A 24,242-nucleotide genomic window follows, 5' to 3' on the forward strand; every position below is an offset into this window, starting at 1 on the left:
CTCCCTTACGAGCTGCTCCCAGTTCTAACACGCTCCTTGCCACCGCATCACCACCTCATGGATGTGAGCTCTGAAATCTACCTCAGCAACAGCAGACGCTGCTGGTTTTGCCTGCTCTGTGCTGCCTCGGTCCTTTTGGCACTTCACAACACCCAGAAACACCCAAAGATGCTGCCAGCTGTTATTTTAAGTGCCTCTGGCAAACTTGTTTTGCAGATGCTGTGTCCATGAGCTGGTTTGTTTTCAGAACCTGCTCATGCTTTCGGCTTGGATTCTTCATTTCACTCCTGACACCAAGCTGCCTTTCGTTTGGGGGTTTTAACGTGGGGTGATGAACAGGTTTAAGAGACTTGTGTCTTCTGTTTTGTATAATCCACCTTCAGTGTTCACCAAAGTTATCTGACACAGCTCCATTTCTTTACCAGAACACCATAGAGAAGAGCCAGCTTCCAAGAGAGCAGATCCTTGCTTGCTGCTCCCAAGCCCAACCCCTCCATGTGGTTCCCCCGTTTCCCATCAGGGATCATTCACAATTGCTTCAGTTGCCTCTTCCTGCTGCCCCTAAATCATGCTGCCTGTAACGGGGATTGCCAGACGGTCTCTGACCATCCACAGAACAAAGATGCCCCCCAGGATGACCAGTACAACCCTCTGGAGATGCACAGGGAATTAAAGAACACTGGACTAAAGCAAAGCAGAGGTCTAACAGCCCATGAAGCCTTTTTCTGCAAGGGGAAACAGAGCAATATACTCACAGCAGAGTCATGAGTATCACCACAGCTCCAAAAGCCCTACTTCCCCGAGTACCATTTACAACAGCCACCCTCACTCCAGGCCAAGTGTGCAAAGGCAGAAGTTACAACACCTTAACCAGAGTATTTCTTCTGCTATAAAGAGCAGCCTTTTGTAGACCAACCCTTAAAGAGGGGATTACTGAACACATGGGGGGGGGGGGGACGGGGACGGGGACCTGCCCATCCCAAACCAAAACTCCCATCATTTATCCATTTGCCTACTTCACAGCACATGAGCCAAATGCTACAAATGGGATCCAAAGTTTAGGGCTGGGGAAAGAACTCTTGTAGCTGCTCCTCTGACTCTTTGGGAGACCAAACTGTTTTCTGCACTGCTCTTCAAGCACATGCAAACAATCCAGGCTCTGAGCCCAGTGCAGGAGAGGTGGTGCAGCTTGGAGAAAGAGAGAACAAGTCCTCACTGTGTGTGGGAAGGTTTAAGGGAGTATTCCAGCACATCAGGAGCTGAATCACTGCATGTAGGTGGAGCCAGACGGATCGACAAGATCTGTAACTTGAAAAATGACCTACGTTGGAGATCAATCATCTCACAAAGGAGCTGACTGAGGGAACAACACACGGGGAGAGCTCAAGGTGACGAGGCTCAATGTCAACACGAGAGGCACAGCCTGCGGCTGACCAATGCTATCCTGTAGGCACCAACCACCCCAGCAGCCTTCCCTCCGTTACCTCTCGGTGTCACCAACACGTTACCTAAACAGATTTGCCTACTTCAGCAGCCCTTGACAAAGGCATCTTAGGGGAAGCCATTAGCAAAGGTCTCGTTTTCACTCAGTAGATTAATGAAGGCTCGAGCTTTCAGGTAATGCCTTCTGAGAAGTTGTGAGAGCAGCGACTGGATGGAGAACCAAGAATTGATTTCAGATCAGACAAAAGCGTGAGACGTAAGAGACGGTACACCAAGCTTTACAGCCCTTCGGATCACTAACCCCCATTAAATGGGCTCCATAGTCCACTTCTATCTCCTGGATTAGCCTCCAATTGCAAACAAAAGCGAGTCATAACCTTTCAGTATTCATCTCCTTCCAAAAGCTCAAACCTAGGGGTCTGTTTAGCAGAAGACCTCCAATTTGTATATGCAAATAAAACCAGATTCCTACAGCTAAGAAGTTCCAGAGTCTTGCCACTGGAGACACAGCAGTGCAGAGGTCGTTCACTGCCCTGCTAGCCCAAGTCTGCAAGGTCTCGGGGTGGCTCCACAAAGGGAACTATTTCCATTTGTGACTCTGCAAGGTCAGGAAAACCCACTGAACACTGAAGAGGTTTCCGTAATGAATTAAAGAAACATCATTTTACCCTTCTTGCCAATGGTCATTCTCAATTAGCAGCAGGAATATTATCTTGGTAGGATTATTTATTACCAGCAGTGAGGAGTGTTGGCAGTACTCATCAATACTCTAACACTAACCCCGACAACGTCAGGTGCAATCTGCTGGGTCATTCTGAAGCTAAAGATGGGGCTGTTTTCCTCCTCATTCTCATAAATGCTCCATCTGTAACTTCACCTCCCAGACGATGCTTTGCACTGCTTTTGTCACACTCCAGGCAGTCATGGGATCAAGCTGAAGGGCAATGGCTTTCCCTCATGAGTTCAAGGGAACAAAGTTGATCCTTGCTAATCTGAGAACAAATCCATGTTTTTAGCTCCCTGCATCCTGTGCAGGACAGCATTTTCAGTGCTGCAGAATGAGCACACCAGCTTCCCAGGGCTATCTGCACACTTATTTAAAGCAGGGAGCTAAAATACGCAACGCTGGGAACCACAACCAGCCAACAAAGGCAAAGCCTGTTAGGAAGCAGCTCCAGTGTCTGCAGCAATTCCTGTTCAGAGTGACAACAGCCAAGAAAATGCATTTTATTAGACAGGGGGTAAGTGGCATTACCCACATAGCTGCATGGGCATCTGGGCTCTTGGGAGGTTCTTATGGACGTAATCCCAAAGAAATAGGATTGTCTGCCTGGAGAATTAATCCTGAAACACTTTTTCTTCATTAGACAAACATTCTCCCACCTGCTCCCCCTTTATAAACGTGTTATCCCACCTCCTGTTTGTGGAGCTGCTGGAGAGAGGCCAGAGGAGGCCATGGAGATGCTGCAAGGGCTGGAGCAGCTCTGCTCTGGAGCCAGGCTGAGAGAGCTGGGCTGGGGCAGCCTGGAGAAGAGAAGGCTCCTGAAGGGGAGACCTGAGAGCAGCTCCAGTGCCTGAAGGGGCTGCAGGAAACCTGGAGAGGGGCTTGGGACAAGGGATGTAGGGACAGGCCAAGGGGAATGGCTTGAACCTGCCAGAGGGATAACACATTACTGACCAGGAAAAAAAGCTTATAAGGAAAAGCTGAGTGTGTAGGTTATCAGAGGCAGGTTACTAGAACCCAGGAACAGATCCAGACAGAACACAGCAAGAAATCCAGGTGCAGACAATAAGGCCACAATTCCTTTAAGTGCAAGACTTAGAATGTGAACTCCCAGGGCCTTTTTCCCTTTGCAATGGCTGCTCCAGACTCCTAAGTGCTGCTGGGGAGCCTGAAGGAGCCATGGGGCTGGGACACTGCTCTGCTTCAGCAGAAGGAGCTACCAAAGGGTAAGTTGCTAAAATACATTCCCACATACAGAAGGGCTGCAGAAGGCAGGCAGGCAAGAATATACTTCATAGAATCATAGAATAGTGAGGGTTGGAAAGGACCTTAAGATCATCCAGTTCCAACCCCCTGCCAGGGGCAGGGAAACCTCACACTAGATCATGTCCTCCAATTGTTCTCAGCCTGGCTCCATGCAGGAGCTGCTCCAGCCCCTGAGCATCCTCATGGCCTCCTCTGCACTTGCTCCACCAGCTCCATGTCCTTGTGCTGAGGACACCAGCACTGCACCCAGTGCTGCAAGTGGGGTCCCACGAGAGATCATAATGATCTTAAAAGAACAGTGAGAAGTTGATAAGCAGCAGCAAAGACAAAGCTAGACAGGGATGAATAAGTATTAGGTAAGGAAGTTTAAGGATAGAAGACTAGAAGTAATATCCAACTACAGAAATAAGCCTGAAAAGAAAGCCTCAGGTAAACAGCTTATCTGTTCTGAAGGATACAATCTTAAACCAAGGAGACTACCACTGTACAGCTACACAGCACACACTACAGAGAGAGAACGACCCTGTCAGCTCTGCAGAAGGTGCAGTGGCATCAGTGGATTGAAAGTCCTAAACTGCGTGGATGGAGCCTTGAGCTGTACAACTGGGTGCCTTCCATGGGACTGGAACTGGATGAGCTTTAAGGCCCCTTCCTACCCAAACCATTCTGTGATGCTGTGATGGAAACACACTTCTGATTTGGGAAGTTCATCTCAGCTAGCCTCCCTTCACATGGGAAGTAGGACACGAGTGCACACTTATCCATGAATTCTAACTTCAGAACTACTTTTGATGTAGTGTTAGCGCTAGAAAACGGTGAAACAACTCGCAGCCATGACACCAAAGCCTCCATACCCGGGGTTGTACATCCTACATTCCCAGAGTCCAGCCATGTCACTCGAGACTCTTTTCCCTTCCTGATGTGCTCAGTTTACAAGCAAGAAAACTCCTCCCTTTTCTTGCTCAACAGCCAGTTCAGCAAGCCCAATCTCAGATGTGCATCGAGCTAACCTCTCCTGGGCAGAAGCACATACAGAAGCTCTGCAGCCCAAAGCCTATGCACTAATAACCATGCAAATTAACTGGTTTTACTGATTCCAACCGGAATTCAGTAAAAATCACACTGGTGACACAAACAGGGAGGCACTTACATTCCCTTAACCTTTCTAGCTCTCCAAACTAAAAAGTAATTGAGCCATCTTAATGGATTAGCTCCAACATGCTGCACCAGATAAAGTCAGAAGATCTCAATAACAAGGAGTCTGTTCTTTACAAAGTTTCCTGATATATTACGGCCAAAGAGGATTAATCTGCACTAACAGAACCATCCCCAGAGTTTAGTAGAAATAATGAAAATGGCTTACCAGTGCAAACTGTGCAGGACAAACCTAAGGCTATTTCATGTTGCAGCCTCATATTACAGCCATTTATGATATTTGAGGGCAACAGAGAGGTGCCATTACCACCGATGGAAAGAACAAGCAGCTTCAAAAGCATTCCCTCACTAGTACTTCTCCAAGCAGATGGAACTTGACCTCAGACAGAATGATGCACAACACCACTGTTAATATCTGTATGAACAAAAGGTAAGTTTTGCCCTAACTCCTTTCAATTACTTAAGTATGGTCTTTCCTAATAACCTCCTTCAGAAGACACACCTCAAGTAACAACTGCTTTCTCCACCCTGGGGACATATCCAGTGACATGCCCACCAGCCACGTCCATGGCAGTAGGCTGTGATAAGACAAACTAATCCAGTTGTTACTGCAGCAACAATAGAAAGACATCAGGTTCATTTAAAAGGAGTATTTTATTTACTTACCTGTCTCAATAAGCATGGGAAGTTATTTAAGTCTCTTTGGATGTGACAGGAGTCCTGAGCCCCTTTGAACAATCAACTCCTCCACATGAATGAGAACATAATAAACCTTTTAAAGGACTGAAGGAAAGAAAGAGAGCTGGATGGGGGAAGCAGAGTGGGGAAAACAAGAGCTGGCACACAAGTTGGCACCAATTTAAACTCCACGTTCAATGCAGCAGAGTATTGGTATCGACGTCTCAATCATCTGAGTTCGGGTGCTACATACGTTCACAATACATTCAGATTCAAATGAAAGTACATAAAGACATTACTAAACAAGTTTAGAAAAGGAAACAGTGTCAGAACAAGACTGCCACAGGCAGAAGAACACCTCCAGCCTGGGTTAGAAACTGCTAAGAGGTGAGACTCAAAGGATCGCCTCAGCCACTTGCCCATTACACGGGACATCCTGGCAGCCTTTTAATGGGCGAGGACACAGGAGGACTCTGCAGGTTTCCCTTTGTATTCTCCTCTGCCAGGTCCCCAGATCTCGAGATCCAAACCTCAGAACAGAGCTCACAAGAAAAACGCACGAGCATCCCTGCTGAAGCGACTGAGAGGGGCAGAGCACAAACCCCGCGCGGAAGGGGCTTGATGCAGACTAGAAGCAGCTCCGCTTTGTGAGAAACATTTAATTCAACACAATGAGTTACAAGAGGAGAGAGATTTACAGGATAATAACCGTAACAGACTGTTCAAAAAGGAAAACAGTTCCCACTGCCTGCAGTACCAGGTGAAGTTCCCCGAAGCAGAGCAGCAGCGAAGCACGATTCAGTCTTCTCGCAGTACTCCAAATGAGCAGTATCAAAGAAGTTTGTATTTTCAAATCTTTATGAAAAGAGTTAGTACAACAGCAATCACTTTGGCATGGGCTAGTCTTCAAGGAGCTTAAACCTATTCCAATCACTAAGCTGAGCTACTCCCAGAGGTCATTACTTTCCAGGCAATTCCCCTGGTCCCCTGCTATCGCTGCTAACCATTCTTACACGATAAAGGCTCTGGGAGCTACTTTCTTCCCCAAGTTTGGGGATACCAACAACTTGTACAATTGTTCAGTGGCACAACATTTAACCCACCACTTTATACCACACTGTCAGCTGAAATGTCCATGCATGAATCATGCAATGGATACCCCAAGACTAAAATAACTTTTGTAACCAGTCAATGCATTCTCCGAGCTATAAACTCGCATCTTTGTCCCTTCTCCCTATCCTCCCTCCCCAGATAAACCCATTTTTAGCCACAAGTTACCCCAATATGCTCACAGATGTACTAAAAGAGACTGAGGAATCAATCAAGGTACCCATGGTGAAGCCAAATACTTATAAACACATTAAGGCAGGTTTCACATCATTTCATTTTTGGACACAAAATGCTGGTCACTTCACTGCACATGCAAATAAGAAAGATTTAATACTTAATAAAAAGCTTTAAATTCGTTTTCAGATATCAATTATAGAAAAATCAACCTTTTTCCTTTCTTGTTTTAAAAGAGGTCAGAACATTACTGCACACGAAAGCAGATGTGTAGACACACCTATTGAAATGGATCCCCTTCCCTCTGCACACACAGGAACGGAGGTGGGGGTTCTTGGCACCAGAAAAGAAAGGAGGAAGTTTTCCTCACTGTCAGTCAGAAATGAGTCATTCTCCCATTCCAAGCTGAGAAGTTCCTTCTGACTGGACTTAAACCAAAGCAAAATACACCTCAGAGTGGGTATATTCATCTCCAAAACTCTATGCAGCTATGCCTGGACGTACACACAACTCCGTATCAAAAACGGGCACAGGAGTGCATTGAGCGTGATGCTGGAGCCAACTACAAAAACAACTGCCATTGATGTAAGACCAATTCCTCAAGTGTATCTTCCCCTACTAAACAAAACCTCGGCTGGAAGAGACACTGGCAGGTCATCTCCAAGACCACACGTCCAAGACCAATATGGTCTTGCGAGGAAAAGGAAGTTCAATGGCCTGAATTGACACATGGAATGACAATCCACAACACAAAACGACCTCCCTAAAGTCAGTTACAAACAGGTAGCCTACAGCAGAGTAGCCAAGGAGTGAAACAGCATCTCCTCTCACTTGTGTTAGAGAGCAAATGGTTTCTATGGGTCTTTGTTAAAGGTACTTGGATAGAAAAGCTTAAAAATGTATCACCTATCACTGACTGACCCACCAAAAAAAATTAAAATAATAAAAAAGAAAAAAAAAAACCATAAAATTTGGTTCCTGGAATTTTACCTCCCACCATTTTATATTCCTTTATTCCCTCCCACTTTTGCATTCCTGATTACCCTACCCCTTCACAAAAAGGAGGGGGAACGGAGTTTAGTCAAGTTCCATCTTCAAAACTACCCAGCAATCACTGAGCCATCAGCTTCTCAACGTCTCCTGATGTGGACATCAAAATGCTCCTTGGTACAGTTGGGTTGGTGGTGCAATGTACTCGGCAGACACCCTTGGCTTTGTAAATAGTTGTGCTGACCCTGCTGATAGGGTTTATACTGGGAATTCTTGCATGGAACTCCCTAGGAGAAAAAAAACAACAAGATCTTGTGAGTCAATGAGAACTTTTTGTATCTTTATAGCAAGTGAGCCCTTAAAAGCATAAAGGAGCATTGCCATAACACATCCATTTCTTTATCTCCTGTTTTTCACCTTCAGCAGACAGTTTGTTCTGGCTCCTTGCTGTTGCCAGACCTTTGTAGTAGGAAGGAATGCAAGATACTCACTGTCCAAATAAGCTACTGTTAGGGTGACGGTGAAACAGGAGAACAGAGAGAGCCCAGATATAGGACAGCGTCTCCCAAAGGCCAAACAGATTTCACATTACAATCAACCTTGCAGCCTGAAGGATTGCTTAACATAAATCACTTTTTGCTACCTGAAATACAGCTGCTGCTCCCTACAAAGGGGATTTTCCTTTCTTCCTTTTCCCCTTCCACATTCTTGACTCTGCCCTCACGGGCTCTGGAGGGTCTTGACAAAGCACCCAGGGTCTTAGCTATCCTAGTTCACTGACAGAACACTGTCTGGCTTTAGGCTAAAACTTAGTATGAGCAGGACTTAAAATCAGTGAATTCTGTTTTCACCTCACTGATGATACATACAGTGCTCGTGGGGTTACAAAGGAACACAGCAAGGAAAAACTGCTTCATAGCACGGTGCACTGACAGAGAATCCCAGCCTGGGTTGGGTTGGAAGGGACCTTAAAGTTCACCCAGTTCCAACCCCCTACCACAGGCAGGGACCCCTTCCACTGGAGCAGCTTGCTCCAAGCCCCTGTGTCCAACCTGCCCTTGAACACTGCCAGGGATGGGGCAGCCACAGCTTCTCTGGGCACCCTGTGCCAGCGCCTCAGCACCCTCACAGGGAAGAGCTTCTGCCTAAGAGCTCATCTCAATCCCCTCTCTATCAGCTGTCCTACCTAGTGCAACGTACAGGGGAACTTCTGTTGGTGTGTCTTGACCTGGCCTTACACATCTGCTTCTTTCTGCATTGCTACACGTGCACCATTCAGAGCTATTCTGGCTCACAAGACAATGAACCAAAATTTCTAGTTGCACCTTTAAAAGGTTCCATTGCACAAACGAAAGCCAGAGCTACGCCTGAAGACAAGAAGCAAGCCCTTTGTGATACTTTTAAGGGATGCATAATACAAAAGCATGTTTCAGTGTAACAGCAGCAACTGCAGGATTCACGATCTTACACTTCTCAGCTGTTTCCAGGTGTTGAAGGTGTATGCTTCCTCTTTTACTTTCAGTTTACCAATTCTCACCACATAAGAAGTTTTTTTAGCCTCTTCCCTCTTTGGATGCTTGCTTTTGGTCAGCTTGCTTTTTCCTAACTTTCTACAACCACTCCTCAAAAACCTTCCACAAAGATGCTCCCTAATGCAGCCTGAATGAAAACAAGTCCTAAAAATGCAAAAGTGAGAGAAAAAGGCAGGCGAGGGGAGAGACAGACTCTGTCCTTTCTGCCCACCCTGCCTAACAAAGGAAGTAACACATAAATAGGGGGCAAATTGACATCACAAGGCAAATGTTTAGGAAACCAATCCATTTTCAAGGCAGAATCCTTCCAGTGCTTACATACACATCCTGGTTACGCATTCAGCACACCTGACGCAGGCAGAAGGCCCAGAACACCCCATGTGCACTCACCAGACATTACACACACATGGAAATACTTCATTTTGCTACCTGAAGGCATGACTACACCTTTAAAAGTGCATGCTAAAGAGCAAAGATGTGTACATTTATACCAAATATATACCAAGATTCCTCCTGAAGGCATTTCTGCTCTCAGTGAAGTACAGTTTAAGGTAAGAAAGGATGCTGGCACATTACCTGGACTATACATTCTCCATCTCCTGGTCATGGTCCTGCTCCTCCTCCTCCTCTTCCTCTTCTCCTTCTTCCTCCCCTCCTTCTTTCTCTGAAGGAGCTTCCCCATCTCTTGCTATTTCTTCCACATGTGCAAGCATGTCAGCCATCAGGGCTTCCTCCAGCCTCTTTCGCACCTGCTGCACCAGTTCCTCTTGTTTCCTACCCCAAATGAATGAACACCGACATCAATCCTCAAAGCTGCCTCCTTCCAGGGAAAGGAAGTTTAAATCCCTCATACATGAAGCTGGGCAGACAAGACCATGTTTAATTCAGGCTGAAATCTGCATAACCTAGCAGCTGACTCAAGACTTCCAATTCCTAGTAGTGATATTAATTGAAACAAGAAGAAGTCAGCCTACCCTGCTCAGATTGCCAAAAATGAGACTGGAGAAGGTTAAGTTTCCAACCATTTCAATCTTTTCTTGTTCTTTTTCCTTGTGAGTCACAACCTTATATTTTACAGCTCCTTTTCTGTCAAAGTCATAGAGAAGGGAAGAAGTGATCGACAATCAGTGGCTCACAGGACTCACATTTCATCTCGGCCACAGGACATCATGACCAGACCATTTTTCCTGGTCATTCTTGTATAAATCAAGCACTACAATAAAGTCACCCTTTAATTCAAGATTTATCAGTCCAACAGTTAAAAGTCCTATCTTTAAACACTGTTAGTGTACGCACAGTAGGATGCTCTCAGGTTAGTCTCTTTGGTACATGCAGTCCTCCACTGAGCTTAAAGCTTAATTTGACCATTCTTGATTTAGTGATAGAATTCATTACTGAAAGCAAGCTACACCTAAGTAAACTGCATCCTTATTTGCTGCCACTGCAGCAGTTAAGCACTCTTATTTGGTCTTGTGCTGACACAGAGCAAGGTGAAGAGAATCCAATTGCAGTATTAAGGCTTTCTCTGACTCCTTCTTTGTTTAGAGGTGCCTTAATCAAGATTACTCCAATTGAGACACCTTCTTCAATAAAAGGATACATGTCTAAACAAATACGAACCTCAAACCTCAGAGGAACTGAGCATGGTCAAAATAAAGGCCTATAATTACATGCCTGTAGGAACCATCCTCGTGTGACAGTTTTTAACTCCTCTAATAAAGCGGCCTTCACATCCATTCAGCAAGCCACAGTGCTCCAGCAGACTTTAAAACTTGTCATTGGAAAAAAACTCACAAAAAGAACACCCCAAAAACCCCAAACCCAAAGAAAAGGCACTGTTTCACCACAAGAAACCTTATTCCAAGACAGTTAGGTCTATACCTAATATCTTCATCTGTCACCATAAATGCTTTGCAAAGGGGCTGTGAGGTGTTTAGCCAGACTCCAGGATTCTTCTCTACAGCTGCAGACAGCTGGCCAGTGATGGGCATAGTGCTGGTGTGCAGAGCACTAGCTATGGCAGAGAGGAGGGTTTCATCAGTGCATCCGGGTCCAACCCCTGCAAAGGGGAGGGAAAGTGATAATCAACACTGCACAAGACAAAGAACAGCAAATCAGGACAAGGGGTGGTATTTAAATAGTAATGGCAAAGCAGGTACTGTCATTTAGCAAGCTAAGGAAACAACATCTTGGTCCTAAACACTTCTAATAGCACCTGTACAGCCCTCTCCAAGGCAGTTTAAACCAGCAGCACTGCTGAGTGCTGGGGAACAAGGTCAACCTCAATACCTTCACATCACCGCTGCCTGGTATCAAAATGCCACCCCTGGAGTGAAGGACAGACTGATTACCTTGTAAACCTTTTGGCAGGTCCATTGTTTTCACCAGCTCCTCTGCAATGTCAAAAGCATTCAGTCCACTTAATTTCTTCTCCCAGAAGAGCTGACATCAAAGAAAGCGTTTATTGGCACAGAGCAGAAATGGAATTGACAACTACACCAAGCAACTGCTTCCTATCAAGAGAGGGAAGAGCACTGCTGCAGACAATTCCCTATTGGATTTGCTATGGAAGGGGTCTGCCACAGGGAACAAGCCTCACTGCCAGTCCCACAACAACTCTCTGGCCTGGTGTAGTGCCTTGAGAGAGACTTTCTCTTCCTCCAGGAACTGTCAATATCTAAGTGCCACTGAGCCCACAGTACTTTTCCAATTACCAGCTCCCAAGGAGGGAAGGGGCAGTCAGAGCCAAAACCCAGAGGCTGGAGTTTCAAAGAGGTGAAGTTTAAGCCAGCACTGCTTTCCAATTCGGAAGAAACATCTGGAGCCTGCTGACCAGGGGTTAAAATGTACTGCAGTCCAGCCAAGCAGTTGAAAGCTGTAATTTAACAGGCTCTTAGATGTATCACGCAGAGAAAGATGCAAGCAAGGAAGAGCAAGTCTGCCCTATTCTATGCTATATAATAAATACATAAACCAATGTGTGTGTGTGTATTTCACATACAGTATATACATATTTACTTAATATAAACACACACACACACATAAAAACCTCTAAAGGACTTTCTCAGAGAATAGATTCCAATGTTGTCCTGAAAAAGAGAAAGGATTACACAAGGAAAGCACAAGCAGAACCGAGGAAGCTGCATTACAACAAGTAGTAACACGAGGAGCAAAACTACACAGGTTAGACTATAACAGCTCTGGGCAATAGGGCTGCTGTCTGCTAACAGATTGCATTCACATGTCCACCTGTACTCACAGATCAATCTCTTCCCCACCAGGGACACAAATCTCTTTTGCATATCAACATCGTATCCTGAACGTCCTCTTTCATTGGCTTAACAAGCCAAGGGGTTTACAGGAATAGCAGCAGCACTGAATACACATGCTCTGCTTCCTTAGGAAGCCATGCTAAAATCCCACCAACCTGTTCCAACAACAACCAACCCCAACCACCCAACTCTATTTCAAACAGCATCTCTCTCACACTTGAGAAAGGTAAGGTTTAAGTCTGCAGAAAAGGTTTCCAATACAAGAGGACAGTAGCTTATGGGGTATTTTTAATACCCTGTACTGAAATCACTTCCCTTCTTGGAATGTTACCTTTTAATTCCACTAGACCTGCAAGAGTTTAAAATGATAACTGATACCAATGACAGCATCTGGACACACTAGTGAAGCTGAACGTCTCATTTCCAAATGTTACAGAGATGGACTCAATACAGCAAAGGATTTGTAGGATCCCTGATGTGAACTCTGCTGGGGCTCTCCTGTCAGCTGCAGGTAATGAGAACGAAATGGGAATGCCTGCCAAAGGCTGCTTTGAACGGGTACATCTCATTTGACCAGCGCCCAAATTCAAAGCCACCCTTGTCCTAAGCACACTTCTTTACATCCTTTCACTAGATTAAATGAAGCTGAAAGATTTCCTTTCATTTTGGTGTATTCACTTGGTTGCAAACACACAGGATGGCAAGAAAACCACTTTGATTTTGTATTAACAATGGCATTCCAAGTGAATTTATGATCTTATGCATACAGGAGTTAGCTACTATACTAATGATACACACATCTGAGAAGAAGGCCCATGCGGGGGGTACAATCCCTTGTCCTACATCACAGACACCACATTGTCTGTGGTCTGTACAGGAAAAGGGATTTCTTGAAACAGTGATTCTCATTCCAATGCAAGTGGCCTCTGAAATGGTTCCAAGGTCTGCCAAAATTTGGAGATAAGACTTCATTTCAGCATTAAAGGAAACGAAGGCTTAACTACAACAGAGCAAAGGTTGGGGTCTACTTACAGAACACAGTGCAGACAGCATATTAAATACAGATTGGAAATGGGTTTTGTTCTGATTTTAAAAGCTGCTAGCACTGTATTATTGTTTCTGAAACATCAGAGACCTCAAATCACCGCAGACTACGTGTTCAGCATCACCAAGTTAAAGTGATTTATTCCAGGCCCCTTTCAGCACCCAAACCAGGACTTCCTTAGTTCTGGAGAAGAAGCTGCTAAACGACAAGCCTTACCTGCCGGGGCTGGTCCACAGCTTTCTGAGGATCACTCTTCACCTTGTTGCTGGGATGGTTTGTGATCTTTGTGACAGGCTGTTTGAAGATGGAGGCGGTCTGTCTGACAGGCAGGGCTGTGTTCAAGTCAGGCTTGCCCTATAAATTTCAAGCAAAATGAAGGGAAAAGCCCACAGAAAGAAGGATTTTCAATTTGCTAAAATGCTGCTCCAGCCATGAGGTGTGCAGCAGGGAAGACAAGAGCGCATGGACTTCAAAACTGGCACGATCTCAAGCTATATGAGTTCAACTGCTAAAAACGTGTAACTGCACTCAAATCTTGCCTTAGACCTATAGAAATTAAAGTTCTCCACTCTTTCACATTCTATTTAACACCCCAGCATCCTCTCTAAAGTGGTGGTTACAAAGCAGATGTTGATTCCCTTTTTACAAGGGGTTCCATGGAAAAGATGAGGGGTGATGGGCTCAAGTTACTCCTAGAGAGATTCCGACTGGGCACAAGAGGAAAAAGCCTTTCACCACGAGAGCAGCCAGGCAGTGGAATCATCTCCCCAAGGAAGTCATGCACTCTCCAGCACTGGGCACTGTTAAGATTTGGCTGGACAGGGTGCTGGGATGTCTAGTCTAGGTCATGCCTGGCCTTGAAGGCTGGTCCGGATGACCCTTGAGGTCCCTTCCAACCTGGGATCCTGTGATTAGTTTATACCCATTGGTTTTGTACCCATCTGGACAGGATTTAGGAGTCAGAAGACCAAGCTTGCACTTTGACAAGCCACTAAACCAACAGATTTGGACATAATATTAAGAAGAAAAACTAAGTGGGGTTTCGAAACCCTTTTGTGAATTCAGAAACCATTCTAAACCACTCTGCTTCAACCCAGTTGTGGATGCCACTGAACAAACCAATACAGCTGAAACCTCGATCGCTTTTTTTTACCTTCTTAACCAGACTCGGTTTCCAAACAGAGCCCATAACCATCAGATTTTCACCATCTGACTGCATTTTACATTAGTGAAAACACAGGAACACCGTTCCTCGCTCCAAGATCTAACATGCAAGTCTTGAAAATGGCTGCAGGACACACTTTGTTCTCGGGGATGCAGACACCGCGTCTGCTCAACATATTTATTCATGAGATGTAGAAGAGATGTATCCAGGCCAAATATAATTCTGAACCATCTGTGTGCTAATTCACTTAGAAGCCAATGACAACCACTGGTACATTGACTAGAAGGACTGGGCAGAATTTTAACCTATGAGATGTGTGTGAGCTGCTGGTCTCTGCAGCAAGGCGTGCTATTGCCCAAGTGGCACCCCAGCACTGTAAATGCTCCAATCACTCCGATGATGATGACTCTTGCCTGGTTGACATACATAGAAAGCATTCTGCTCTTGCCCACAGCTCATGGTTAGGTGCACAGACACAAGCTTTTGGGTTCTGAAAAGCTTTTGGTGTACAGTGAAGCTACCCAAGAATAACTTGACCCAGTCTATCCAAACCAGCACTTATACTGGTAGTCTTGACTAAACCTGCAGCAGAATTACCACGTGCCAAACACAGGCTCTTGTTTTGCTCTACAAACAGGCCTTGCCATCCTCTTGCCTCTTTAGCTTTTTGCCCCCCTCCTTAGATCAATTCCAAAGCCGAGATACCAGCATGGCCTATGACTGCTCTAAGGAGGGCCTCATCCTCTAAGGATGCCTCCTCATCCCTGCTGCCCCATGCCACTCTTCTCTCTTCCCCAAAACCAAATGGCAGAGCAGAGCAGAGGGGCTGCACAGCCACAGGAGTCAGCTGGAGATCTGGGGCTCTGGGGAAGAGCGTGCTGGATCTTCTCCAGAGAGGAGATCTCACACTCCAGGGTGAAGAGAGAAAGATGCCAGCCTTCTCTCCAGACCTTCTGTACAGGAGATTTAGGAGTACCACAGTATTCTTGCGTGGCATCACCCTGGTGTCCTGGGTTCAGCAGCAGCAGTCATTTTTCTCCTTCTACTGGAGCTGGTGCAGTGCTGTGTTTTCAACTTCAGCCTGATAACAACGCTGATAACAACCCAATGGTTTTAGCTGTTGCTACGTAATGCTTACTCCAAGGACTTCTCAGTCTCATGCGCTGCCAGTGAGGAGGGGCACAGGAAGTCTGGACAAAGCAGAGACAGGATACCTGACCCAAATTAGCCAAAGGGGTATTCCATCCCACAGCATGTCATGCTCAGGAGAGAAACAGGGGGGAGTTACCCAGAAGTCCCAGATCACTGCTCGGGTGGTGAGCAATTGTAATTGTGCATCACTTGCGTTTACTGCTTTCTTTTCCTTTTCCCCTTTTGGTTTTATATCCTCTCCCCTTGTTATTCCCCTTCTCATTATTATTAGTGGTGGTAGCAGCAGGGGGTTTGTGTTATACCTTAGCTACTGAACTGCTCCTATCTCAACCCATGGAATTTATATCTCCTCCCCATCCCTCTGGGAGATGGGGGGGGGGGAAGAAAGGGGGAAGTGAGCAAGTGGCTGCATGGTTTTGAGTTACCGGCTGGACTTAAACCAGGACACCTGAAGGCTGAGTGAACTGCAGTACCTGTCCAGCTCCCCATAACAGAGATGTTCTCTCATACAACCCCAGCTCCACACATGAATTCCAAACCAGAATCACAGATATTGTTCTGAGAGGCAGCCTGGCCACTACGACAGCAGATGGAAAAGGGGAAACCTGCCATGGCATCACACTCTTACTTTGGCTTGGTTGGAACAGTCATAGCGCATCCTCTGCCTGTTCTTGTTCATTTTATTCATCAGCATTTTTCCTGTGCGGAAATCAAAGGTGCCCAGGTCCATGGAGCTGCCCAGGTAACGCGCCAGCTGCGGCTTGCTCCGGAACTTCTTACCACTTGGGCTGAGGAAACACAGGAGAGAAAGACGAAGGGGAATGAAAACCCTCTGCACTTCACCCCCTCGCTCGCTGCAGGGCCGGACAGGCAAGTTTTATTCCATGTGCTGAACTGCTAGAATGAAGCTCACGTTTAACTCTACATGGATAGCCTTGCTTTCCTGTTAACTCCTCCTCATGGTTACTGTGGAAGAGACAAATTAAGTGCAGACCACGTTAAAACGGTTTTTGTACATAAAGAAGATCCAGACCAGGTATAAAGGAACATAGCATAATTCACACCACAACCAGTAGGGCAGATACAGGCACAGAAGTACATACCACTGCTGTCTCAAACAATAAATGCATTTTCAAGCAGGATTTCTTCTCCCAAGGGTGTTGTATATGACTGGGATCACAGTCATCTCCTTGGGCTCCTTCCCCCCACCCCTTCCCCCTTGAATAGCACAATCAGGTTTGATTACAAGGCTTTGGTACCATTTGGAAGACATCAGGATTGCACAGCAGTAAGGAGAAAGAAAAGCTAATTAGAGACAAGCTGCAAAATAAAGAATGACAAAGCTTAAGTGATGCAAAGATAAAGGGCAAAACCTTGGCGAACTGTCCATTAACTGCAAAACAGAAGGGAGATTCTTTTCAGACACCTGGTTTCACATGAAGGACTGCACTCTGGGAAGCAGGCACAGATTACTCCAGCTCCTTGCTGCGTCCTGGTTGGTTTTCAGTAACATAACCTAACCTTCTGCACTACCCCAATAAGCACTGCTAGCTAAACACTCTTTATGCATAAGGCAAAAGTAAGTCACTGTGCTGTGACTATACAGACAATAAGCACAATGTAGCTCTCCCTAGGAAAGTGGTGGACTCCCCAAACACTGGACACTTAAGATTTGGCTGGAGTCACAGAAAGCTCTGGGGCGATGTTATAACAACACCTAAAGGTGTTCCAGTACCTGAAGGGGCTGCAGGAAAGCTGGAGAGGGGCTTGGGACAAGGGCCTGTAGGGACAGGCCAAGGGGAATGGCTTGAACCTGCCCCAGGGGAGACTGAGATGAGCTCTTAGGCAGAAGCTCTTCCCTGGGAGGGTGCTGAGGCGCTGGCACAGGGTGCCCAGAGAAGCTGTGGCTGCCCCATCCCTGGCAGTGCTCAAGGCCAGGTTGGACACAGGGGCTTGGAGCAAGCTGCTCTAGTGGAAGGTGTCCCTGTCCGTGGCAGGGGTTGGAGCTGGAGGAGCTTTAAGGTCCCTTCCAACCCAAACCAGGCTGAGCTTCTATGGAATGCACAGTTAACCACATGGGGAAATAATCCATCTTTAGAGGGTAGGGGGAAGGGGAGGAAACACTTCATCACTGGATATTCCTCAGCTGGACCAGTTCACTGTGGAGCTGCACCAACACTCAGGCCAGCAGACAACAGAGAGAGGAGCAATCACTGGACAGTAACAGAGCCTGGGTCCAGACTCAAATGTGAATCCACTTGAACAAATGTGAATGGAGTTATATGCCTCAAGCCAGAAAGAGGAATAACCAGCTACAGCAGCTTTTAGGCTAGACCCATCACTGCTGTCAGTGAAGCCAAGAAGAGAAACTCCTGCTACATGAAGAATATGACACTGCTTCCTCTGCTAAGATCTGCAGCTCCAGTTTACGGTTTAGTGTCTAGTAATTGTTAAACCAATCCATTACAATAAACGGTGCGTTCAAAAGCTCAGTGTAACTTCCAGAACAAGAGCCAGACACACTCAGAGACAGGATTTGAAATGAACACAGCCCTTCAGCTTTTCTGTTTAGTGTGTGCTCTAGGAAGCTGGCAAAGGATCTGAAAAGATGCTCAAAATGTCTAAAATAAACCCACCTGAAGTGACTCAGAGTCCTGTCTCTTCCTGGGGAAGCTTGGCCCAAAGGAAAAGCACTGAAATGTTCAGAAGAAAAACTTTTATTGTGATTATGGCTTGAATAAAAGGCAACACCATACCCCAAGCTCCTCTGGAACAACAGCAGGGCAGGGAACAAAGCTACAACCCAAAGCCATCAGTGAACCCCAAGAGAAAGGAAGTGGTTGGAGCGCTCTGGAGCTCCTGGGGTACCTCCGGCAGGAGCAGGCTTGGGGGGACACAGCCATAGAGGGCATCACGGACACCTGAGATGGTCAAAGTCAGGCTGGGGAAAGGAGTGGGGAGCAGCCAAAGGTGAGCAGTGGCACTGCCTGCTGCACGTCACGACGCACAGGACCAGCAAACCAGCATTTATGAACATGCTTATGTGCCCTTTAAATGTCATAAATCCATCGGGTTTATCTCCTTCCACTCCAGAGCAAAAGCTCTGCTTTGCACTTCTGGGTTCATGCACAAAGACTCTGAAGAGAGCCAGAAGAGCTCCAAAGCTGTAAACCCCAACCTCTTCCAAACCCCACCACTGGCACCGATACCGTGAGCACACTGCGCTTGGCTCCTGCGTTCAGGTCTTTCCCACTTCACCCTGGTAGGAGGAGCAAGGCAACTGCAAAGCTGCACACACTTTTCCATGCTCCTAGCACCAACAAAAGGGACCCAAAGAAGCCCAAGGAGAAGCACGACCAAACGCAAGCCCCCCCTCCCTTGTTATCCAGGCTTTATGGGGGCTCAGATGAAGCTGAATGCGTGGCGGCCTCTTGCCAGGTGCCTGCTGCTCTCCATGTGCAGCTCACCCTTTGTTTCCTGCTTGAAAGTCTTAAGGAGCCCAGGCCCTCTCCCCTCCTCCCTCATTACACAAAGTCTCCTCCCCTCCACTCTCCCCATTTCGCCTACAGAGGATCTGCACAACTTAGAAAGCAAGAGACAAAAGGCAACACAAACCCACTCTGAACAAACCCAGACATCGCCTGCCTGCTAAAGAAATGGAGACAGGGACAGAAAGGGCGATGAAGAACACGTGCCCAAAGCCTCACTTGCCTCGGTGGATGGGTAACAAACAGAATGCAAACTGTTTCTTCCCCACTCTGTTTCAGTTGTGATCCCTCTTTCGTGCTGCTGGGAGCCTCGCAGCCTCCCTCCACTGCACTTCTCTCCCCAGGTCTGCTCCAGGCAAAGCCGGGCACCCCAACACTGTGATGTGATCCCTGGGACACCACATGCACTGGCAGTGCCCTCCCTCGCAGCATCTTCCCGTTATCCCTGGCTGCATCTGCATCACGTCCTACCCCACACCCCAGCAACTTACTACATGATCTTCGGGGTCCCTTCTAACCTAAACCATCCTATGAACTTGGCTATCCCAGGGCAGGCTAGCACAGACATACAGCTGCCATCCACGCACAGAAAAAGCACCGGTGTGAACAAGCAGAACCAGGTGAGTTCTCCAGCTGTGACAACCCAGCCCACATCTGCACAGCAGCATCTCCCCATCCCTCCATAAATCACAGAATCAACCTGGCTGGAAAAGAGCTTTAAGAGCACCCAGTCCAACCATCCCCATCAGTGCCAAGGCCACCACTGCCCCATGGCACTGAGGCCTCGTCTCCATGGGGTGTGAACACTTGCAGGGATGGTGACTGCAGCCCTGCCCTGGGCAGCCTGTTCCAATGCCTGAGCACCCTCTGGGGCAGGAATTGTTCCTCAGCTCCATCTAAACCTCCCAAACGTGTGCCCGTGGCTCCGCACAGAGCAGCCTTGGGGAACTGAGCTGGCCACTGCCACCACCCTCATCCCAAGCGATGCTCACGGAGGCCCTGCACTTAAGGGGTTGTTTTGTTCAGGGCTTGGAGCTCTGACCACACACACACACACACAAAAACCCAACCCAAAAGTCCCCAACAGAACAAAACACAAGATCCCTCAAACTTCCAGGCCCCTAAAGAAGCACCCAAGCAGCAATCCCAGAACAGGAATGAGCCCAGACCTCACCAGCCCTGTTCATAAGGCTCATCTCAACCACCATTGCAGCTCCCCTGGGGAAGCTGGGGGTCAATCATCACAACCTACAAAAAGCAAGGGAGGGCTCAGTAAAAGCACTCTCCTCCACAGTTAGAAACATCCCTGGGGGTGAAGGGGTGTTAAAAACCTCTTCAGCTTTCTACAGAGGTGCTGGGGAGGTAAGAAAGTCACAACAAAATAAGCTTCACCCAAGAGAGCTGGTTAAGCCTTCCAGAACAGCCGTGTCAATGGCTCCTGGGAGCAGAGATCCCGAACTTCTCAGACACTTGGTCAGCAGAAAAAACGCAGTGAATCCTCCTTCCCCCAGGTGAGGACACGGAGTTTGAAGGATCCTTTGTCACCAAAACGCTCTCAAAGCCCACATAAACCCTCCTGGGTTTGCCAACCCTTCAGCCCCAGGCAGACAAGGGCACGCGCTCCAGTTAAAAGCATTTCTGCACTGGCGAGCAGGAGGTTCCAGCACTGATTCTACGAGCCCAAACATTTGCCAAAACAATGGTTTGGCAAAGCAGGCACTGCCACCCCAGCACCTCGGCTCTGCCTTAACCCTCAGCGCTGGTGACTGCACATAGGAGCACTTCAAACCACGCGTGTAATTCCCCACACACACTTACTGCACCCGCACAGCCAAACCATGCACAGACTGGACATGGAAACTGCAGAGGGGTTCAGGAACTGCCACACGCGTGTTGCCACACTCTGTTGCCCACCAACAGCCCACTCTGCTGTTGGTTGCAACAGCAACCAAAAAGGAACTCGGCAGGGATCCCTGTCCACACTGGAATAAAGGCAAGATCCATAACTTCGGAATGAAAAAATGCTCCTTATCCGCTCCCCCCTCTTTTTTATGGTCAGCTCTGAACCCACAACCTTACAACTTTATGGATGTGGAGCGAGTCCAGAGGAGGCCACGGAGATGCTGCGAGGGCTGGAGCAGCTCTGCTCTGGAGCCAGGCTGAGAGAGCTGGGCTGGGGCAGCCTGGAGAAGAGAAGGCTCCTGAAGGGGAGACCTGAGAGCAGCTCCAGTGCCTGAAGGGGCTGCAGGGAACCTGGAGAGGGGCTTGGGACAAGGGATGTAGGCACAGGCCAAGGGGAATGGCTTGAACCTGCCCCAGGGGAGACTGAGATGAGCTCTTAGGCAGAAGCTCTTCCCTGGGAGGGTGCTGAGGCACAGGGTGCCCAGAGAAGCCGTGGCTGCCCCATCCCTGGCAGTGCTCAAGGGCAGGTTGGACACAGGGGCTTGGAGCAAGCTGCTCCAGTGGAAGGGGTCCCTGCCCGTGGCAGGGCTTGGAGCTGGAGGAGCTTTAAGGTCCCTTCCAACCCAACCCATTCCATTCTATTCCACATTCTTGGATAACCCAGGGACCTTTCCAGCGCTGTTGTGTCTCCAGCAGGTCTTTCCTCCTCCCAAGCTGCAGCGGTGAAGCTGCACCTCCAGCCTCCCGCTCTCGAGGCTGGCATTCGGTGCTCACCCCGGGCACAGGAAGCTATGCCCAGAACCACGCTCTAAGGAATGAAACCCACACGTGCAGCTGACCGCACACATTCACACCTGGATCAATCCTGCTGCCCTCTGCCAGCTTCCCAACAGCCCCACGCTTCACACTTCGCCTCACGGGTGCACTGAGGCTGCCTCTCCCGTGTGCAGGATGGGTGCATACGGCCCACCTACAGCCATGAGACATAGGCTGATGTTAATGAAATCCTCCTGGCAGAGCCAGCTCCGCAGCCATGCTCCCCTTTAGCAGCGATACTCAGAGGAGCCGGCATCCCTGCGCTCCCATCTGTAGCATCAGGCACTGCCAGGCAAATGCGCCCTGCTCCATCCTACCCCAGATTCACGGCGTGGCTTGGGGTGGAAGGGACCTTAAAGCTCATCCAGTGCCACGGGCAGGGACCCCTTCCACTGGAGCAGCTCCGAGCCCCTGTGTCCACCCTGGCCTTGAGCAGTGCCAGGGATGGGGCAGCCGCGGCTCCTCCGAGCACCCTGCGCCCGGCTCCCTCCTTCACCTGCACACGCACAGCAACAGCAGCAGCCGAGCCCCGAGGAGGCTCCAACCGCTCCCGGCCTCACGGAGCCCGCTCTGCCCCCACCGAGCACAAACCGCGCCGGAGGCACGAGGGGGGCTCCACCGCCCGCCCCACAGCGCCCCCCGCGCCGCGGGCACCGAGGCGATGGCGGCACCGAACCCCCCCCCCCCCATTCACCACCCGCTCCTCCCCGAGCCTCCACCGCGCTCCCCCCCGGTACCGACCCCGCCGGGCCCGCCCGAGCGCTCCCACCTCTTCCGTTCCATCGCGGCCCGGGCCCGCTCCCGCCGGCTCTTCCGGCCGCCGCGCTCTCCTCCCGCCGACTGCTGTTCCGCGCTCCCACCGTTCCCTCCCTCCCCGCCCCCTCGGGCTCGGTTCGGTTCTATTCGGTTCTATTCGGTTCTATTCGGCTCTACCCGGCCCGCTCCCGCCGGGCCCCAGGCACCGCTCCGAGCCCTCCTCCTCCGCCGCCGCCTCCTCCACGCTCCGCTCCGCCCGCCCCCGCGGCCCCGTGCCCGCCCTCCCCATCGCCGCTTATCGCTGCCGCCGGATCCCTCCGCAGGGATATAGTCCCTCCCCGCCGCCCCGCTTGGCGGGAACCGCGCTTATCCGGTGTCTTCCCCGCCGCAGCTCTCCCGGGGACACAACGGAGCGGGAGCGGCGCCGGCGCCATCCCCGAACCGGCCCCGTGCAGGGAGAGGGGAAACTTGGCTGTGGAGGGAGCAGCTCCAGTGCCTGAAGGGGCTGCAGGAAACCTGGAGAGGGGCTTGGGACAAGGGATGTAGGGACAGGGCAAGGGGAATGGCTTTAACCTGCCAGAGGGGAGACTGAGATGAGCTCTTGGGCAGAAGCTCTTCCCTGGGAGGGTGCTGAGGCGCTGGCACAGGGTGCCCAGAGAAGCTGTGGCTGCCCCATCCCTGGCAGTGTTCAAGGGCAGGTTGGACACAGGGGCTTGGAGCAAGCTGCTCCAGTGGAAGGGGTCCCTGCCCGTGGCATTGGATGAGCTTTAAGGTCCCTTCCAACCCAACCCAGGCTGGGGTTCTCTGATCTTTGATTTCCAAGGCTCTGTGCACTTGCCTCCCACTGTCCCCTCCAGTGGAACTCACCAGGATCTGAAGTTTCTTCTCCTCTGTTGCGTCCTTGTCTTTTCACTGATTAGTTCATGTAATGGATGTGACATTTGGTGGGCTCATTCTGAACAATAATCAACTGCTAGAAAAGAGGCAATGCCAGGATATTGAAAACCAGAGGGATCACTGATCACACCTGAACAGTAATTATTTGAGCAGAAATTTGCCCAAGAATCATAGAATGACTTGTGCTGGGAGCTGCTCTGAGGTCTCCCCTTCAGGAGCCTTCTCTTCTCCAGGCTGCCCCAGCCCAGCTCTCTCAGCCTGGCTCCAGAGCAGAGCTGCTCCAGCCCTCGCAGCATCTCCGTGGCCTCCTCTGGCCTCACTCCATCACCTCCACGTCCCTCTTGTGCTGCTGCCCCAGAGCTGGGTCAGGGCTGCGGGGGGGGGGGGTTCTCTGCAGAGGATGCAGAAGATATTTCCAATAGAGTATTTCTGGAGTCCTTCTGCTCTCCTGGAAGGAGAAATATCAGGAATTACAGGGTAATCCTATGGTTAGAGACATCGTTGGGAATGCTGCAGAAAACACAAGCAGCTCCACAATCCCTGAAGGCCAAGTCCACGTTTCTCACAGTGCCTGCAAATACTGAATATGGTTTTCTCCTTTAAACACCTTCTGATCTCACGTGCTGCACACAGTGCTCTCACTGGGGCGTAGCTAAAGGTAACCCCAGTCTGAGCAG

At 49.0% G+C, this 24,242-nt stretch overlaps 1 protein-coding gene across 2 annotated transcripts; it reads right to left on the reverse strand.

Moving 5' to 3' along the window:
• Positions 1 to 6,631: 6,631 nt before the first annotated feature.
• Positions 6,632 to 22,788, reverse strand: MBD3 (methyl-CpG binding domain protein 3). 2 transcript variants are annotated; one of them, XM_061466750.1, is made up of 8 exons: positions 22,682 to 22,788; positions 18,343 to 18,399; positions 16,335 to 16,494; positions 13,606 to 13,743; positions 11,424 to 11,514; positions 10,954 to 11,131; positions 9,649 to 9,846; positions 6,632 to 7,827 (listed from the first exon to the last, which is right to left on the reverse strand). In XM_061466750.1, exons 1-7 carry the CDS (start codon positions 22,693 to 22,695, stop codon positions 9,654 to 9,656), a joined length of 831 nt encoding a protein of 276 aa, XP_061322734.1. In that variant the 5' UTR covers positions 22,696 to 22,788; the 3' UTR covers positions 6,632 to 7,827; positions 9,649 to 9,653. The 2 variants fall into 2 exon arrangements, with proteins under 2 accessions (XP_061322734.1, XP_061322735.1); XM_061466751.1 differs by lacking the exon at positions 18,343 to 18,399.
• Positions 22,789 to 24,242: the final 1,454 nt, after the last annotated feature.

This window comes from Pezoporus flaviventris, unplaced genomic scaffold, assembly GCF_033815535.1.
Source record: "Pezoporus flaviventris isolate CSIRO_AGI_PZ_B2104156 unplaced genomic scaffold, CSIRO_AGI_Pfla_v1 ptg000043l, whole genome shotgun sequence".
Taxonomy (NCBI): domain Eukaryota; kingdom Metazoa; phylum Chordata; class Aves; order Psittaciformes; family Psittacidae; genus Pezoporus; species Pezoporus flaviventris.

Coding starts and splice junctions, on each gene's coding strand:
- MBD3 (XM_061466750.1), bottom strand. Junction 11,132..11,423: donor CCTGCCAAAAGGTTTACAAG/GTAATCAGTCTG, acceptor TCCCCTTTGCAG/GGGTTGGACCCGGATGCACT. Junction 9,847..10,953: donor GTGACAGATGAAGATATTAG/GTATAGACCTAA, acceptor CATTTGGGGTAG/GAAACAAGAGGAACTGGTGC.